At 34.7% G+C, this 20,818-nt stretch overlaps 1 protein-coding gene across 3 annotated transcripts in view; it reads left to right on the top strand.

The window, feature by feature from the left end:
• The window catches only part of SMARCAD1 (SWI/SNF-related, matrix-associated actin-dependent regulator of chromatin, subfamily a, containing DEAD/H box 1), a 99,250-nt gene that overhangs the window by 56,402 nt on the left and 22,030 nt on the right, over positions 1-20,818 (top strand). For 2 of the 3 annotated variants that reach the window (XM_008054829.1, XM_008054828.2), the window contains exons 7-10: positions 3,406-3,507; positions 5,078-5,159; positions 6,674-7,065; positions 17,100-17,299. In XM_008054829.1, the coding sequence (XP_008053020.1) occupies positions 3,406-3,507; positions 5,078-5,159; positions 6,674-7,065; positions 17,100-17,299 (776 nt within the window). Of the gene's footprint in view, positions 1-3,405; positions 3,508-5,077; positions 5,160-6,673; positions 7,066-7,351; positions 7,729-17,099; positions 17,300-20,818 lie in introns of those variants that run through there. The other variant, XM_021710788.1, reaches the window with a different exon arrangement.

Genomic DNA, 20,818 nt, shown 5'->3' with positions numbered 1-20,818 from the left:
AATAATTAGACTGGCTTGAAGATAATAGCTTTACTGCAGTAGAATAGTCTTATATGACATTCTGAGGAATTTGAAGCCATACAGGCAGCTTTAGTTTAAAGAGGGTGACTAACAACACAACAGAAATTTGTTTCTTATTTATATTTTAAATCAGTACAGCAGAGATAACACAAGGACTGTGAGCCACACCATTCCATATCTGGTGTTACAATTTTCTGTCCATTTTCAGACAGCTCTCTCTCTTTAACATTTCACAGTAACTCACAAGCTGTAACTCTGTTTCAATGTCCACAGGCAAACTTCAGTTCATATTTATTGTAGTAATGTATTTTCTTAACTACTTTGTGTGTAAAATTATGCTATCATTTTATTAGATTTATTTTTATGTGTCATTGATGAAGTTTTTGCATGTTATGTCTCTAACACAGTCTTTATGAACACTAATTTTTATTTTTGTAATTCTGCACAGTACAGTAATGTTTAGAAATACATGTCATATTACAGCAGAGCTGACTCTAGTCAGCAGAAGAGTATATGAAGACTTTACTTCAAAACCCTCTCTCCAATAAATCAAAAAATCAGCCGGGCGTGGTAGCACATGCCTGTAATTCCGGCTACTTGGAAGGCTGAGGCGGAAGGATCGCCAGAGCCCAGCAGGTCGAGGCTGCGGTGGCCGGGAGTGGCCACTGCATTCCAGTCTGGGTGACAAAGTGAGACTCCAACTCCAACTCCAAAAAAAAAAAAAAAAACCCTCTGCTGTGATTTCCCTAATTGAGGCCTGTTTTAGAGTGGAGTTTGCAACATGCTTCAGACTCGCATGCAATTTAGGAAAGTGATGGCCCCAGAATTTTAGGGTAGTTATTCACTCTTTGGCATGCATATTTCTTATTAGTGCCATCAAAAATACTATCATTTATCAAGTTGGATCAATATGATGTCTTCAATATCGTGGATCAAGTGATGTCTGTGGACTGTGCAAAACCATCAAAGACCTTGAGTACTGTATTATGAAAGAGAGCGGGAGAGTAACCATATCTGAATACAGTGAAGACACATCACTGAACCTGTCCAGATATACTCCAGTCTAGGCGACAATGAGAATCTGACTCAAAAAAAAGAACAAGATTGAATCATAACCCCTAGGCCTACTGAGACAGATTTGGGCCCAACTATATGGATCACCTGACTTCTATAAGGACTCGGTATAACCTACTGGACCACTTGGGTATATTCAGTCACCAGGGGTTAGCAGAGCTAGCAGAAGCGAGGAACCCATATACAAACAGCAAATGATAGACACATCATCTACTGAATGTTCTGCTGTCAATATATTTGGTTTCTAAGTGCAATTTACTGTTTTCCAAATGCTTTATCTTTTTTTTTTTTTTTAATAAGGTGAAGTTCAGATAGCATAAAATTAACCATATTGGAGTGAACAAGTTAATGGAATTTAATAGATTCATAGTGTTGTACACCATCATTTCTATCTAGTTCCAAAACATTTCATTACTCTATAATGGCATGCTATACCCATTAAGCAGTTTTTTCCCGTTCCTTCATTCCCCTAGCCCTTGGCAATCACCAGTATACCATCTGTCTCTGGATTTAGCTATCCTGGATGGTTCCTATAAATGGAATTAATGTGACCTTTTATGTCAGTCCTTTTATTTAGCATAATGTTTCAAATATGCTACAGTGTTGCAGCATGTATCAGCACTTTTCTGTTTTTATAGCTGAGTAATACTCCATTTTATGTATATACAATTTGTCTATTTGTCCATTGGTGCACATTTAAAATATTAAAATTTGAAAAGCTGAAGTTTAGGAAACATTTATGTAGTGGAAAACACTGATCTACAGTTAGAGACCTGTTTCTTTTCCCACCTCAGCGAGTTATTGCCCATCTGTGACCTTTGCAATACTCTTCTTGGAGTTTCAGTGTCTTTAACTGTAAAGATGGCAGTAGGAATTTCTGAGGGTTTGGAAGTGCTTTATTTAAATGTGTTTCACTAATGTGCTTTATTATTCCCCTGCTTGAAATCCTGTTGCCTCTGAAAAAAAGACTAACATTAGGTCTTATGCAATATTGCTCTGGTTTAATTCTTTGGCCTTGTAGCTATCCGTGTTCTCTGTGCTCCAACCCGGGTGGACCACTTACTGTTATAAAACACTTGCTGGTTTCTTCTTTCTATTTTTTGGGGGGTTTTTTTTTTGTTTGTTTTTGAGTCAGAATCTCACTCTGTCACCCAGGCTGGAGTGCAGTGGCACACTCAAGACCACCACAGCCTCAACCTGCTAGACTCAGGCAATCCTTCTGCCTCAGCTTTCCGTACAGCTATAACCACAGGCATGTGCCACCACACCCAGCTAATTTTTAAAAATGTATTACAGAGACAAGGTCTCGCCAAGTTGCCCAGGCTAGTCTTGAATTTCTGGACTGAGGCAGTCCTCTAGCCTCTGCCTCCCAATATGCTGGGATTACAAGTGTGAGCCACCATGTGTGGCCCTATCCATAGCATTGTATTGGTTCCTGTTCTATCGAACTTCACTTTATTCCTGTGTGCAGAGAGTCCTCAATTTGGTTATTTCTACCATAAGTATTAGCTAGTCTCGAATTCCCTAGGATCAAGTGATCCTCTCACCTTGGACTCCCAAAATGGTGGAATAGTAGGCATGAACTACTATGCCTAGCTAATAAATGCTTTTTGGTTGACTATTGTACAAGATTTTTCCTTTGCATGATGGCATGGAGTCTTTTTGCTTAAGTGAGAAGTTTAACCTGTTTTTCAAAGTGGCAGAAAAAGGAAAGTGAGACTGATATATAGCCAAAGTTCCCTTGTTAATCTGTTTAGTTTATATATTATTTAGTTCCACTTGAGTTCCTTTTATCATTGTGTCATTTTTATGTTGTGACTGAGCAATTAGGAATATTTAAGCCATTCAATAGGTCAAGAGTGAAGTAAAAGTAAACTCTTCTCAAAATTTAAAATTTATAGGTGGGCATATAATTGTGAGCATAGATGAGATATTTGTATTCTATTTAAATTTTGCCATTATCTTGGAGAAGACTTCAATATACATGAATTATATTGAGTTAATTTGAAAAACATTCTAGTTTTTTAGCAGATTTATCTCATTTTGAGCACTGAATAAGTTTAAGTTATTAGATGTGCAATCAGGGTCTTTCAGTGATCTTAAATCAGCAAGGTTTTTTTTTTGTTGTTTGTGCTTGTTTTATCCTTAAAGACATAAATTTGCCAATGTTCATATGGACAGAAAAACATTTTGGCTCTTCTGATCACTTGTGATGATTTTCAAATCGAGTCAAAATACGAATGCAGTTACCTTAAAACCATTGTTATTGATGATCTTTTAAATTTGTTCTTCTCCCCCACCCCTCCTTAGGCAGAGGAATCAAATGAGTCTGCAGAATCTAGCAGTAATTGGGAAAAGCAGGAGAGTATTGTATTGAAATTGCAAAAGGAATTTCCCAATTTTGATAAACAGGTGAGTAGTTATATATGAAAACTTAGTCAGTGTACACTAAAACGTTTGTATTATAAAATAACGTATGCGTTTGAGTTCAACCATGTAAAAGAGTGTTTTAGCCAGGCATGGTGGCTCACCTGTAATCTCAACACTTTTGGAAGCAGAGATGAGAAGATTGCCTAAGCCCATAGGTTCAAGACCAGCCTGGACAACTTGGCGAGACCTTGTCTCTGCCATAAATCAGAAAACTAGCCGGTCATGATGGCACATGCCTGTAGTTCCAGCTACTTGGAAGGCTGAGGTGAAAGGTTCACCTGAACCCAGCTGGTTGAGGCTGTGGAGGCTATGAGTGTGCCACTGCACTCCATCCTTGGTAACAGTGAGACTCCAATTAAAAAAAAAAAACAGGGAGAGGTGGGAGGTGTTTTGTATTTTTCTAGTTAAATTTTCTGCTTTTGTTAGTGTTATAAAATATATATATATATTTTGAGTTGGAGTCTCACTCTGTCGACCAGACTGGAGTGCAGTGGCCACTCCCAGCCACCGCAGCCTCGACCTGCTCCGGCCTTCCACCTCAGCCTTCCAAGTAGCTGGAACTACAGTCACCTGACTGTGCTACCACGGCTGGCTAATTTTTTGATTTATTGTAGAGATGAGGTTTCGCTGCCCAGGTGGGTCTCGAACCCGTGGGCTCAGGCAATCCACTCACCTCAGCCTCCCAAAGGTGCGGGATTACAGGCTGAGCCACCGAGCCCGGCTAAAAATAATTTATACTGCTTAATTCTTTACATTGTTTATTTACCTTATTTACTAATTATAGTATGAGCATTATAACTATAATCATTAAAAACTAATAGAAATTGTAAACTCGTTTATAGAATGAAAATCATCTAGAAAGCCATCTGTAATCCTGCCCTTATCAAGTAACTGCTTAGTTTTTTTCATGTCCTCTTCCTTAAAATTTCTTGTAAGAATTCTGAAATTTAATATTGCATTTCATTGTCTTAGTATTTCATAAGCTTTGTTCTGCTTCCCAGATAGTAAGAATACTTCCAGAGTCATTTTAAATACCCAGGCCAATCATGCCATTGCTAAAAGGGCCTATGTTTAATCCCATGCTTACTTGTTTAACATCTAGAATACACTTGTATTGATTTATTTGAGTATATGCTTAGATAGTAGGTCTTCTAAATTCTGGTGAACTGAATGCAAAATCTGGTTGCTATGCTAGTTATATATGTTGTAACTACTTGTTTTGGAGTTGGCAGTTTGTAAAAGCCTAGCTGCTTGTTAAAATTTCATTTTTAATTGAGTAAGCATTTCTTGATCCTCTAGTGCTCAGAGCACTTAATAGAGAATTAGAAATGCAAAAATGCCAGGCTTCTTTCCCTTTGAAGATCATTGTATATTTGTGGAAGTGAAATTAATGCAAAAAGCATTTGTAAAGCAGCATAAAAATAAGTGCAACATAATCAGATATGAATGTTCTATGTTTTCAGGTGATTAAATTATTTTTAAAAATGAATAGACATTTTACACAAATTGCTAATTTGAGATTTTTAACAAAAAGATCGATGACTTATTCTAGGAATTAAGAGAAGTACTCAAAGAACATGAATGGATGTATACAGAAGCTTTAGAATCTCTAAAAGTATTTGCCGAAGACCAAGGTAATTATCTATTCTGTGTCATAGAAAATACATACTTCCCATTATATTTTGTATTTTAATATATAAGAAAATAGTAAACCTGTTAACCATTAATCAGAAGATGAGATTGCAAAAGATGTTAAAAATAATGATGTAACAAATGACCAATTTCTAAATGTTTTGACCTATTTTCTATGATAACGTGAAACAAAACAGTATCTTTTTCTATTTGGCCAGCCTTTCTTGATAGTTAAGGCTGCTTTTAAACTGCCAAGTGTTATATTGAATATAAAAGAAGCTTTTTAACATTTTAACAGTTCTCAAGCCAGATGGCTTTTGTGATTGGTGGTATCTTATAATCACTATAATCTAGATGTCTTAGCCTGTACTTGCATGAATGTCTAAAGCATTAGCATCAAAAACTTAAGGTATCTTAGGCATAGAAGAAACTCTCTGAGCCCATTGTGGAACACTTTCTAACTCTAGGAACCAAATGGTTGAAGAGAAATAATGAGGAAGAATTGAATCACACATGTTTAGTGACGTACCTAAGCAAGTGTCAAGTAGACTAACTTTTCATAATTGCAAAGCAAGTTTTAAAAGTCTAACACAGTGGCTTTGGATGTTTTGGCTTTGTTTGTTGTTTTTTTAAGTGAACTATTTTTAAGAAATGCTCTACTATAAATACTATTGATGGCAGAGAAAATGATAAATGTGGAAAAAAGAGAGCCACCAATTGTGAGTCTGAAAAGGGAGTCAGAGGAACCAGATTATGAATGTGAAAAAATTTGAGGACTACCATACCTAATTTATTTACCTTATATTTTTTATAAGTGCACAAGAATGAATGTATGCTAATCTATGTAAGTCTAAAAGCTCTTTGAGTAATTTAAAAAATTCTAAATAAAGTATTATATTATAGATTAATTGGTACATATTTTCTCACTGGTATGTAAAATATCTACCTAATTCACAGACATTTTAGAATTTCATAAATTATGATAGATAAGTTCGTGATGAAGTACAGGGACTTCTGAGAATATATTTGAGTAATTTTTAAAGTAATAATGAAACTTAGTGCAGATAGTGATGGAAAATGTGTAATATGGATAGTTGAAACTCGAAAACTTCTTAGTCGCAAGCTTCATGCTAGGATAAGCATTGTTTTGCTATACTTTAGTGTTGGCCTAGTGGGTGGAGCTGCTTGAACAGCATCTGGGACATCTTAAGGAGGATATGCAGCTGCCATTTATGTTCTCAGCACCATTGTTGGAAAATGGAAATTTACATGTCACTCATCTGAAAAAATCAAGTTATTCCCTGCTTTTGAAACTAATGATTTTAACTTATTGCATAACTTCATATTCTCTTTAAAGTTAGTAAGATTTAGCAATGAATTGTGGTTGAATTGTTATGTATTTAAAAAGAATAGTTAAATGTTTAAGTAGTTTTCTTGCCTTTTTTGAAGTCTTACCTTTATACTGAATTTATATATTTCTAATTTAGTTACTATTTTTGTCTATTTTTTTACACAGATATGCAATATGCGTCACAAAGTGAGGTTACAAATGGAAAAGAAGTTTCTTCAAGAAGTCAAAATTATCCTAAAAATGCAGCTAAAACAAAACTAAAACAGAAATTTTCCATGAAACCACAAAATGGTTTCAACAAGAAACGTAAAAAAAATGCATTTAATCCAAAAAGAGTCATTGAAGACTCTGAATATGATTCAGGTTCTGATGTTGGTAGTTCACTAGACGAGGACTATAGTAGTGGTGAAGAAGTGATGGAGGATGGTTATAAAGGTAAAATTCTTCACTTTCTTCAAGATGCTTCGATTGGTGAACTTACTTTGATTCCTCAGTGTTCTCAGAAAAAGGCTCAGAAGATAACAGAACTCCGGCCCTTTAATAGTTGGGAAGCTCTGGTAAGGCTACATTCTTTTTTTTTTTTCCTCTGTGTGTGTGTGTTTAATTCACAGCACCGGTTATAGTCAATTTGTCTTCAGCCCAGGAAAGCATAGATGGGTGGCCTTATCCTGTGTAGAGTCAAACATTACTTTCATTGTAAGCCAATAGTATTTCAAATAGTGTCATATGACCTAATTTTGAATGAATTAAGGGGTGATTTTCCTGAAAAAGCCCAAGCTGATTGGCTGGGAATACTGTCACTCATTCTTTTGCATAGAAACTTGGTTCATTTCACTGCAGAAGAAGAAATTAGAGCTTACATTTAGGAAGGAGTCGTTTGCTAGCCTGTTGTGATCTGTTACTGCTGAGACACCATGCAGAAAGCAAGAGTGTGGCAGAAATTTTACTACAACTACTTGGAGAGCAATAGTAACATCCAGGGGAGCTCCATGATTCAAAATGCCAGCCTAAGTGTTTTAAGCTTCACCACAAAAGAAGCATTTGTTTATTTTATTTTTTCTTCTAAAAGTGACAGCTCAATCTCTAACATGTTTTTCTTGGTTAAACAACGAGGCCATTTTATGGAGTGTAGCAGGCTGCAGCGTTCTTAATTGGAAAGATAGAAAAGTTTCTGGAAGCCTATAATTCAAGCGTTAGGTGGAGGGAAGGCATAAGCACTGGTAAGTACACTTTGCACGATCATTTTCTGGAATTTTATTTTCTGTAAACAAGTTTTATCCAAAATACCTGCATTTTGAGATTTATGAATGTCAACAGTCATCAAGTCTTAAAATAAGAACTCTATTGAATTTTGCTTTGACTCTTATGAGAATGTGGGCTTTTACAGCCTGAATTGTATATGGGCCCTGCTGTAAAAGCAGTATGGATGATTTTTTTCTGTAACTTTACAAGGCGAAGTGACCCTTGATGTTTAATAAAACTTTTTAGGCAGTTGTATTCTCTAAGTTAGGGAGCGCAGTTGCTTTTGTGAGTAATTTTATACTTGTGACAATTGTAAATGAGCGTAAGTGCGCTTGATAAGTGTCTTGAAGTGGCAGTAGGGGAGAGTCCCTGAAAAATGGTTGTTAAAAGCATTTTTTAAAAAATTAAAATATCTGCAAAACATAGAAACAACATTACTGGTATATTGTAGCTTTATAAACTAATAAAACCATTTGTTTTTGCCTTGAAGCCTTTGGTTTTTCAGAGAACATCTGTCAAAGCAGGCCTTCCCAAAACTTGTTTGGCTTTGCCTGAGTAATTTATTTGTTAAAGTATTTGCTGAAGGGCTTTCTTGTTCTTCTTTTCTTCTTTTCTCCTTTCTTTTAATCTTTAATGGTCTCCTATGTTATTGCAGAGTTGGGTTGCTCAGGCTTGTTGAGATTCTAATTTATTTAATAAGGAATGCAATTATCTGCACTAGTTTGTTTAGTCACTGTAACTACTTGCCCAAATATCTTATAGTAAAAGTAAATTATACAATTTTACCAGCAGTATATGTGCCAGATGTTTTAAAAAATATTCAGCAACTTAACTTGTAGAAAGCATATTTTTCCTACTAATTAATCAGCATCATTTAAATTAGTCTTGACATGAGTTTGGAGATTTTGCATTACTTGCTTAAGCCTCCTAACATCTTGCCCCTTTGTAAAAGTTGAACATAAAAGACCATATTGTTTGTTCCAACCATCTGTCCAAATGTGGAATATTTTATGGAATACTTAAAAAAGTATCTTAAAAGTAAAACTTATTACCTTGAGTTCAGGGAATACAGTGCTTTACTGTCTTGAGCAAAGTAGGTAAATGAGTTCTTGTAAATTAATTATTTAAATTAGCAATTAAATGTATATACACTTTAAATTTGAATTTGCTTAGACCTTTTAGCTTCTACTTTCAAAAACTTTAGAATTTTGAATGTGATTTGCTGTAGAGCAACTTATTTTAAAATCACCGAAGGAAAATTCAGTATTATGCACCTTTTGATAAAAAGTTATAAAATTTGCTCCTTTCCTGTTAATCAGTGAAGTTTGATAATATACCTCTAAACGACTTTAAAAGGAAACAGAAACAAATAAAACATTTTTGTTTGAATGACTGCTGTATTTAGAAATTTCTGAGAGAATTAGTTAAGGTTAATTATGTCACATCATACTTTAATGGCGATTACTAGGTATTATATATGAAAAATAGCCTGCAAATATCTAGTCATCTCTTTCTTAAAATTATTGTTTGGGCTTATTTAGTCTTAAGGATTGGGATATTTCACAGAACTGTAAAATTCATAAATATTTCATCAAAAATGAATATTGAGTCCACGAATAAAAATTCATATATACAGTTTGTGATTTTTGTTAAAGAATGATGTTTCTTAGTAGTGGTAATTTTTAATGATTTAAATGTAATCATTGGTATTTCACTGTCTTATTTTATTATAAAAATATTTTAAATGTGAAAATCCTGTTAGCAGCGTCTTTTAAAAACAAAATTTGAAAAGTTGTAGGTCATTGGGGTTTTTTCAAAGTGTTAGACATATAAGTCTAACATACAATATGTAAAATATAGTGTACTTGCTAATCTAATTACAATCATTTTAAATCCAGAAATTACAACTTTTCTGTACTATTGTGATTTTTTGGTCAGATAATTTTACTTTTTAAACTAAAATGCTTTCTCACCCTCATTTTACATGAGGAGAATTTTTTAAAACATAAGTACAAACCTAAGAGGATGTTTATGTTTGCAGCTTCATACTCTTCTTTTAGTCAAAATTTAAATATTGTTCTTTATTTCTTCATAATAGCAATAATATACGTGTACTCATTGTGAGAAAAGCACATCATTAAATCAAGTAGAATTTGGAAGGGTAGCAAGCCGAAAACATCATTAGTTTGAAACCTGTACTTTTAATGTGGTAAAATTGGATTTTTTTATTGCAGATTTCACGTTTGATGACATCAGTTCACCAGCCAATTACTGGATTTTTGTCTTGCTTTGTGCAAAGTCGTGTTGGGAAGACTTGTGTCTATGATAAATATTATTATTTTATTATATTCTTTATATGGTAATCCGAATAGTAATGTATTTATACTGACCAATGCAACATTCATCAGTAACTCAATTCATTAACACGTCAACCTAAAAACTTTAATATATTCGTCTACTTTGTTAACATTTAGATCAGTAGAGATGCAGTCCACTTTGGCCATGAACTCTAAGCAGCACAGGTTTAGTCCATGCCGAGCACTTCCTGTTCCTCACTGTGCCATTGTCATCTGCTAGACTACAGATCTTTCCTTTTTTGCTTTGTTTTGCCTGGTGGTTTCTGTAAAATATCTGTCTAGATTTGTCACCTAAAGCATTGTAATTTTAATTATTTCCTTCTGGTTAGGATAGCTTCAGTAAATTTATGTGATTACTGTTCTCTGACTTTGTTTTAATTTGTATTATGTTTGATAAACGTTTATTTCTAAAATTATAAATGCATTCTGTGTACCTTGCAGGCTGCTGGGTGTTGCTTGTTATGTAGTGATTGAGTAATTTGAGAGTTCAGTCTGCTTTTGAACAGTTTCCTATCTATAGAAATTCAAAAATACTTGTACAGTAAGAGTGACACACTGTGGCAAGACAGGGGTACTTCAGGTGCTGGCTGTTTTTTAGTAAGACTACCCAAAATTCTACCAAAGATACCTTCTTTCACTTAAGATATTTTGAGCATCATCTATGTATATATTTATATGCTTTGTATCATGTAAACAGGATTATATGTTCCATGCTTATCAATAACTTTAGAGTTACCAATAGATTCTGAATTTACTTTTATAATAAAATAGGGTCCTTTTTATTTCTTAAATCTTTTTGTGGTACAAGTAAGTAACTTATAGGATTGCTAAATACCTTTTGTGTTTGGAAAACAGTAGCGTGGAAGTAGAGTGCTGTTACACCTTTCCTTAAGTGATTACCCTCTGTCCCCCACCTTTTAAATTAATGAAGCTATTGTAGAAGTATTGGGTTTCTATTACTGTTTGTTAATATTTTTATCATTTATGCATATACTTTAATAAACAGGTTAAATAATTCTATAGGCTTATTTTCACCCAAAAAAACCCCCGTCTACCCCATTCCTCTATTTCCCACACTGCGAATAATTGATTTCCCAGCTTTTGTCTGGTTGTTCTTATCACTTACATATTTCTAGGTAACATAATGCTTTTTTGTTGTTATTTGTAGGCTTTATCTACTAATTTAACATTATGGACAAATAGGATTTAGCTCTCAATGTTTCTTACCTCATACGCCCATTTCCTGTGCCCCAGTTCATCCAAAATATATTAATAATATGGTAATTGTAAGGTCATTTTTAACATCTGCGTTGCTAATGCCATATAAATGCCTTTCATAGCTGAGCCGCGTAGTATACTATGTGATGACTTCTTATTCTTGCCCAACTTTTTTTTCTGTAGTTATTATTTGTCTTGGTTGCTCTGTTTGCTTTTTTTCTATGTACTTATTACTTCAGCTTCAAACTCTTCTCCAGTTGCCTAAATCCCCCCTCAGGTTTAATACTCAGGTATTCTATCATTTTCATCTCGAGATCTCTTCAGGAATCTTACCTCCAGCTCCAATTTGGAATGATTGTAGTATAGGCCAGCTGATCAGCTGTGACCTTAGGCGCTCATTTTCCTAACATCCTGGAGAATCGTTTTGTCTCTGTGGTTTTAGATCTCTTGTTTCTGAACTCCATGCATGTCTTTCTTCCCTTGTAAACCATTACAAATGGTTGTATAAGTGGATGCTAGAAGGTGGGTGAATGAGGTAGTGAAGCTAGATGGCCTGGTTCTGAATCTCAGATCTGTTCTTTTCTAGTGGTGTGCATAACTGTAAATGGTTTTTCTGTAGCTGTAGTTCCAGCTTCTTGAAAGGCTGAGGTGGAAGGATCGCCTGAGCCCAGCAGGTTGAGGATGCAGTAGCTGTGAGCAAGGTACTGTACTCCCACCTGGGCGACAGAGTAAGAGTCCAACTCAAAAAAAAAAAGAAAAGTAAAAGGAAGGGGGAAGAAAAGTTTTTCTTTTTTTATTAATTTAAAGAAAAAAATCAAATTGGGGTAGCTTAAGCAAATTTGTGTTTTCTGTCTTCTATAGTTTTTTTAATCTTTTAGGATACTTTAGATATGCTAAAAATCTTGTATTTTAGAAAATTTTTCAGAGGCAGAAAATAGTAATTTGATAGTGACACATCAGATCATGATATGCTAGTTTTTCCTAAATGACCTGTTATAGAACACAGCTTTTTTTTTTTTTTTTAATCTTGATCTTACTCTGTCACCCAGGCTAGAGTACAGTGGCACAGTCCCAAGTAACTGCTGGGGCTAAAAGGCATGCATCACCACCACCAACTAATTTTTAAATTTTTTTTTGTAGATATGAGGTCACACTGTGTAGCCCAGGCTGGTTTCAAATTCCTGGGTTCAAGCAGTCCTCCCTTCTAGGCCTCCCAAAGTGCTGGGATTACAGGCATGAGCCACCATGCCTGGTCTACGTAACCCAGCTTTTGAAAATATTTGAAGAATGGTACCATATTCTTTTTAAGTAAAAAAAAAAAAAAAAAATTAAACCTGAAATTACTTTTTAAAGATTTCACTTTACTTCCGTTTCACCTTGAATATAGTCACATACTATAGTCTAATACTGGTTTTGATAATGCAGTATGACTTATGTGAGGAATCTTCATAGTGCATATTCTAATTCCTTATTCGTTTATCAGCATAAAGGCAATATATACTAAATGACTACTCATCACTAAACTCTATACTATACTTAGGCACTAACTTTCAACGATACAGTGTTATCTTTAGACATGAATGGAATAGCAGATGTTATTAGATGAGTATTTACCTCTCCATGTGCTTACCTCTCCATGCACATAAGTATTGTGAACAAAAACCATATAACCACTGTGGATATTTACATATTTAATTTCGTGGAGCTGTCAATGAGAAATGCTATACAAATTAATATTTACCTTGTATATTTTACATAAATTCATTTTAATTGGTGAGAGATTAGGTATGGTGATCTTTTGACAGCAAAACTGTACTCCATTTTGAAATTACCTCTTCCTTGGCTTCCTTAATACTACGTCCTACATTTGTTCTTGCTCTTTCAGCCTATTTGAAAACTTGTTTAAATGTTAATGTTCTATCTTTTACTTTGTTTTGTTTTTGAGTCAGAGTCTCACTCTGTCGTCCAGGCTGGATTGCAATGGCATGCTCATAGCCACCACAGCCTCACCCTGCTGGGCTCTGAAAGGATCATCTCAGCCTTTCAAGTAGCTGGAACCACAGGTGTGCACCACCATGCCTGGCTAATTTTATGATTTATTGTAGAGACAAGGTTGTCTCTCTGTTGCCTGAGCCTGTTGCTCAGGCTGATCTTGAACCTCTGAGCTCAGGCAATCTTCTTGTCTCCACCTCTCAGAGTGCTGGGATTATAGACATGAGCCTGGCTTGATGCTCTATCTTTTTTTTTGAGTTGGAGTTTTACTGTTGTCTAGGCTGGAGTGCAGTGGCACGCTCACAACTACTGTAGCCTCGACCTGCTGGGTTCAGGTGATCCTTCTGCTTCAACCTTCCAAGCAGCTGGAATTACAGTCGCGCACTACCACAGCTAATTTTCAAATTTTTATTGTAGAGATGAGGTCTCGCCAAGTTGCCCAGGCTGGTCTCGAACCCATGGACTCAGGCAATCCTCTCACCTCAGCCTCCCAAAGTGCTGGGATTATAGGCATGTGCCACCGCGCTTGGCTAATTTTTTTTTTTTTTTGAGTTGGAGCCTCACTCCATCGCTCCCTTTTAATCTTTGAATTCCATGTGCTTTTCTTTAAGTAATTTCATCATCTCTCACTTTAGTGGCCCACCTGTGTTACCTCTTTTTCTGCAGCCTATGTCTCTTTTCTAGATCTGTTTATTTAATCACCTGCCCTCCTCTTCAAAATTTGGCAGCTGGCCCAAATTTAATATATTCAGAAGCATACTTCTCTCTCCGTCTTGGTAAATTTCAGTAAGTCAATAGATGGTACTACTAATCACTTAATTGCGCAAGCGAGAAGTCTAAAAGTCATGCTTCACTGTTTCTTTTTACTCATCTACCCACACTTAATGGATTCTGTTTCCTAAATAACATGAATTTATCAGCTTCTCCATGTCTAACCAAGGCTACTCCTGTCTCTCACCTCAAAGCCTTCTTAGTAGTTTTTTGCTCTCTTTCAAATCTTCACAGTGCTCTCACAGTGCTCGTTTTAAACAGAAAATCATATCTTGTCACTTTTTGACATAAACCCCTTCAGTAGCTTTTTAATGCCCATAAGTTCAATTTAGACCTCATTAAAAGGATTCTATTACTGCCTTCTTTTTCAAGCTTGTCTCTTAATACTCTAGATTCTGTCTTATTGAATTGATCTTTTTTCATTAAAAACAGTTCTTTATTACTTCTGGCCTTATTACTTTGAATGGAATTCCTGGATTCTAGATTTTCTTAATCTTCTTTGATTCATGCTTATGAAATTCTGTTTTTTTCCCTTGTTAATACCAGTTACACTTAAAATTATTTGTTACTTATCTTTCCCGATGACCATAAACAACATGAGTACAGGGACTGTGTCTGTATACAAGGTACTTTCACCCATTAGAGTAGTATTTGTTCAAGAAAAGAACATAATAAATGGCAATTGGTTGCAGGAAAAAATTTATGTATTTATTTATTTTGATAACTTAAGGTGTTAAAATTATTTTACTTTATAACAGTGATAAGAGCACGGACGTTTCCTTTTATTCAGCTTTGTGATCTTGGAAATTAAAATTTAGTTTATTTAGAATTTGTGGACTAATCTTATAATTGTTATAAGAACTTGATTAGTTATGAAATAAAAGGCATCTAATAGATTCTAGCAGGGTAAATGGCACATAGTATGTTCCTTTCGTATTTCTTGGTTAATCTTGTTGATTTTCTCTCAGAAAAACCATATTAGGCATGGGATTTGTTTTTTGAACTATAATTGTTTGTTTCCTCTTAAAAGTAAAAATACTTTCACGAAAAGTTTTGATAGAACCTCCCTGAAACAGTGATTCATGTCCATCCTGCTGTTTATGGTCTTTTCTCTGAAAAGTATGAGGGAGGGAGGGAGGAGTTAATTGTGATTATGAATTATAATTATGAATATTGTCCTGTGGAAAATGTAAAGTAGTGTCCAAATAACTTATTATTTCACAATGCCGTTTTATGCAGCACTAAGTTGTTTTTTGTTTGGGGTTTTTTTTTTTTCTTTTTGAGTTGGTGTCTCACTCTGTTGCCCAGACTGGAATGCAGTGGCCGCTCCCAGCCATTGCAGCCTCGACCTGCTGGGCTCTGACGATCCTTCTACCTCAGCCTTCCAAGTAGCTGGAACTACAGGCGCGCGCTACCACGCCTGGCTAATTTTTTTGATTTATTGTAGAGATGAGGTCTCGCCAAGTTGCCCAGGTTTTTTGAATCCTTCAGTACATAAATAATGTGGTTTGGAGATAATTTGCATATTTTGTATCTTTCCAAGTATTCTAGGATAAATATGGACAGTTATTGTTATAAACTGTATTTTTATAAAATTGTCTTAGCATATCCTAGAAGTGTTGAATTTATATTCCTTGAACTTTTGAGACTCCAAATCAAAAAAAAAAAGAGGAACTTTTCTCTGAACTTAGAAATACTGTGATCCAGGGATTACTTAGAATTGTTAATGTGATTCTTGTTGTAACTTGGAATAATATACTAAATAAGATGACATGAATCAAATCCATGTGTGATGTTATCCCTAACAGATGGTGTTATTTTAATTTTCTTTATTCAGTTCTGGATTATGGGATTTTCATTTTTGTTCAACAAACTTTCAAACAGTTTTGGGGCTTCCTCATCTTTTTCACTAAAAATATTTTTTTGTAATGTTCTTTTTTTTGAGTTGGAGTCTCACTCCATCGCCCAGACTGGAGTGCAGTGGCCACTCCCAGCCATTGCAGCCTCGATCTGCTGGGCTCCGTTGATCCTTCCACTTCAGCCTTCCAAGTAGCTGGAACTACAGGCGTGCGCTACCACGCCCAGCTTATTTTTTGATTTATTGTAGAGATGAGGCCTCACCAAGTTGCCCAGGCGGGTCTCAAACCCACAGGCTCAGGCAATCCACTCACCTCAGCTTCCCAAAGGCGTGGGATTACAGGCTGAGCCACCGAGCCTGGCTTGTAATGTTCTTTAGAATGTATTTTTTTCAGCTATGTATATGAAAAATTCTAATTCTGGCATAGCTTTGACATGTGAAGTATTATTCAATGTCTCCTTTTGAAAAATAAATAAATTTTGAAAGAAATTCTGTGAGTTTTCACATAAAACCATAAGTGTTATGTTGAAATTGATTTTTTTTTCCTTACCTACTCATTGGCAGGTAAATTGGTCATAGTTTACTTTTGATTCATGTAATATCTTTCTAAGTAATATCCTTAGTTTAGGAATAATATACCAAGTGATAAATAATTGGAATTTTGAAAATTTATGGGGCTATACTTTGATAGATGTAGAAAAATATGTTTAGGAAGATAATACGTATTAGTCATAGGAAGTGGCAAAATAGATACAAAATATCAGGCCTGCAGTTATTACATTTGGTGCTGTTACCCTTGGTAACAGAGAATGGTAAATTTAAGATTTTTAAGAAAAAAACTTGATAGGCGATAACAATCACTTGTTAATGTTTCTCCTGTAAGAGAACAGCTACCAGAGTCAAAGTAAGAAATTTTGGTCATTTTGAGGGGAAAGATATATTTTAATGTAATAAGTTTGAAGTAACAGGATATCAAAACGAAACATGTAGGAATTCAAATGTGCACGTGAGAAAGTTTCTCTTAGTATTTCTTTAAGTTCATTAGTAATACAAGTTTAAATTAGCAGCCTTTTCCTCATAATGAAAGAAATTGGAATTGCCTTTCTATTTACTAGGTCTAAACTATTAAATTATTTTTCTTTTCGTGCTGTAGTTCACAAAGATGTCCAAAACTAATGGCTTATCAGAGGATTTGATATGGAACTGTAAAACACTGATCCAAGAAAGGGATGTAGTTATAAGGCTTATGAACAAATGTGAAGACATTTCAAATAAATTAACCAAACAAGTTACCATGCTCACTGGAAACGGTGGTGGATGGAACATAGACCAGCCCTCCATTCTAAACCAAAGGTAATTTTGGTTGAATCTACTTATTATTTTATGTTAGTTGTATAAACTATGTGAATTTATTTCTGTGTTATGCCTAGAAGGTGATAATGGCAACTAGTGTTAGAACTTCTATAATGGCATATACGTGGAATATAACTGTTTTTCATTGATTTTCCCACCGCCCCCCCACTCACCAAGCAGGTTATTTTCTTCTGTCATATTATAAATTAGAGGGGAGTAAATAGTATGATCTTATGACCTGTGAGGGTTTTATAAATCGGGTAACAGATAGTTTCTTACATAATCACAGAAACTGAAAAGGTGGCTTTAGCTACTCCAATACATAAATTTGGTGTCAAAAAATGTCAGCTGCTTAATTGCATCAGTGTAAAACTTTCTGTCTTAGCCCATTTTCTTTTTAATGAAATGATATCCTATATCTGAGTGCATCCTTTTAAAAATATATATAAAATTGTTAATATTGCCATATTCTAGGGGCAAAAACATGGAAACAATTTGAGTTCCCAAAATCAAGTGGTAACTGAAATGAAGCTTGGTAATAGTCATACTTTGCAATGTTATGCAACCTTAAAAGTGAGTTACATCTGTTCAGAATATTTCTAATAGAATAAGATTAGCGATAGGGTCTCATTAAAAATTAATTACCTTAATTGGTAATTTTATTTACTTCGGATATTTTTCTAAGTTAATGATCAAAACATATTTGCTGATCATTGGTTAGCAACTAAAAATCAAGGTATGGGGAAGAAAACAGATGTGGTTACTGGCCTTTAATAGTAAGCTTTTCTGTGCCCTTCTAGGGTGCTATGGGATGGTGTAGGGAAACGTGATGCAGTTCCCACAAAGAAGCTCTTTTCTCTGTTGCATAAAAAGACCTATATCAGCAAATTCATCTCCTAAAAGTATAGTTGGAGCTGCTGCTTCTTGTTCTCCAGCATTGGATATGGGGAGCTACTTCACTCTGCAAGACTTACCCAGTTGAGTCTACTTTATCATAATTTGGAGTTTTAAAAATCAAATGCTTTATTGCATCACTTTAAAAATTTCTTTCTTAAACCCTCATTCACAAATTCCTGTTACATGTAAATAGTATGGCTAGGTAATAAGCTATCCTTTCCATTAGACTGATAAATTTTTAAAATGAAATATTTAATAAATGATAAAATAGTTTGGTTTTTGTTTTTTTGTGGTTGTTGTTTTTGTTTTTGTTTTATAGTCCTTGTTGGATCTACTCCAAAGTATAACTTCTAAAACCTGTATAGATAGTCTCTTTAGAGTTTAAGTACACTTTTAGGGGGTAGAATTGGTTGTCTTGGTTTTTGTTCTTCAGCCAAGGTAAGAATTGCACAAGCAGTTTTTGCTTGTGTAGTTTTTACATTGTGTCTGCTTAGTTTATAGACATTTAATGTTGTTTCCTTGCCTTGGGAAGGAACTTTTTAGCACAGAGGAAAATATTAGACTGTCCTGATGAATAACCTATTATGCTTACATCTTTCTCTTAACTGTCATAGCAAAGTTTACTTTGAAGTAAATTTAATGTTAACTATTACAGATTTATGTGAGTTGTAACAGAAGAAAATGCACCTTTTAATATAGACTTTCCAGAACCCTTGTTAAAAATGTCTTTGTAGGGAAAAATTAAATTTTTGATATGTACTTTAAACCATTACATTTGTAATCTTATTTTTAAATGGCTAAATTGCCTCAAGTTAAAATGTAATACAGTGAAGGAAAAGAAAAAATAAAAGTATTTCTCTTGTTTTATTCTGACAGTAGCATAGCCATTTCTAAAGCTTTAGCAATTAATCTAAAATTTTCAGCTTTAAACATGTTCAAAATGCAATATATTTAATTATATGCCTGTCTTTTGGGCTGAATCTGCCAAGGTTCTCCCAAGAACTAGACAGGATGGTTCCTTCCTTGTCCTATTTGTACCCAGGAGCTGTTTCAGATGTTGAGTGCAGATCAGTACTACAGATGTGATTTGACTGACTCAAAGCAGTAGGATATAAATGTTTTAGTTTGAATTTTTCTATCAGTCCAAACTACTGTTGTAGTAGTATTCTCCGCAGCCACATCACACCTGCAGGGCATGGTTGTTAGCATCCCTAATCTCTTATGTAAACTACTTCAAACAAGTCTCTCTAGCCCTGTATTGCTGCAGTTTTAAACTCAAATTTAGCATATTCTGTATACCCCTACTGTTTCTATTTCAGGCCTTTTTTACCTTTAAAAATGATTTTGAAACTAGTTTCTCTGACAGGATATTTAAATCCAATTGAATTTTCATGCTGTGCAGAAATTATAGTAACTATCTGGAACGATTTTTTTTCCCTAACAAAACAAGTAACTTAAAAATAACGTGCTGCCTCATTTTCTTTCATAATCTAAGAAAATTATTCTCACTTTTTTTCTTAGTGGGAAATAAAAAAACTTCAGTTTAGAGATATTTTAGTACTCCTCTGAAGATTCAGTATTTAACCAATTCAGAAGACCCGAGAAATTCCCTACTTTGTTAAAAAATTTTTATGTGGCATAGTAGCGCATTCCTGTAATTCCGACTACTTGGACGGCTACTTGGAAGGCTGAGGCGGAAGGATCGCCGGAGCCCAGCAGGTTGAGGCTGCGGTGGCCGGGAGCGGCCACTGCACTTCAGTCTGGGCGACAGAGTGAGACTCCAACTCAAAAAAAAAAAAAAAAAATGTTTATGTTAAAGATGTAGGGTACAATTCAGGGTTAGGTATACAGTCATTGTACAGGTAAAGTTTGGGCCTCACTTTGGTCCCTACTTCACCTGGTTTGAGATCAAATACCCTTATTTATGAAGTATGTCCCCCTTCCCCCCTCCCCAACAGTGTCCCACTCCTGCCAATCCCTTTCTTATAGTATCATGATATTGTTCAGGGTTTGTCTACCTTCTTATCATTGATAAAATGGTGGTGGTTTATATTTCATCATGAAATTTAACCCAGCTGGTGATTTGGGTTTATATTTAATTGTGAAAATTATTGGGAAACCATAGAGTACCAAAAGAAGTGGGAAGATATGCTTATATAGATTCTAAACATTAGAGCCTGCTAGAGAAAGAATATAGCTATTGTGTTTAAAATTTTGTCATAATAAATGAATCGGGTTCAAAGGGTCTTTATCAAAACTGCATTTTCATTGATCTTTTCAGATTCTGAAGGAAAGGATCTAATGGGCAGCACTTTGATAATAAGCAACAGAAAACTACTTGTAACTTAGATAAATCTAGTACAGGCGTAAATGTATATATATACTATATACATTAAGATATATATTTTTCAAAAGCAAATATTTTAATGTAAGATAAAGCTGCTTAATATCCTGATCCAGAGTTTCCTGTGATTGTGAATAAAGCAGTTTTATTCAAATGAAAAATTCTGTGTAGTAGATACTTTTTAAATTTCCTCACTTTTTTTTTTTCCTTTTTTAATCATTTTTTTATTATGATATTGTGGGGTACAGTTAAGGGTTAGGTATACAAATATGCTTCGT

Source organism: Carlito syrichta, unplaced genomic scaffold, assembly GCF_000164805.1.
Source record: "Carlito syrichta isolate Samal-C Ts95f unplaced genomic scaffold, Tarsius_syrichta-2.0.1 Scaffold301538, whole genome shotgun sequence".
NCBI classification, from domain to species: domain Eukaryota; kingdom Metazoa; phylum Chordata; class Mammalia; order Primates; family Tarsiidae; genus Carlito; species Carlito syrichta.
This window is presented reverse-complemented; position numbering and strand designations above follow the sequence as displayed.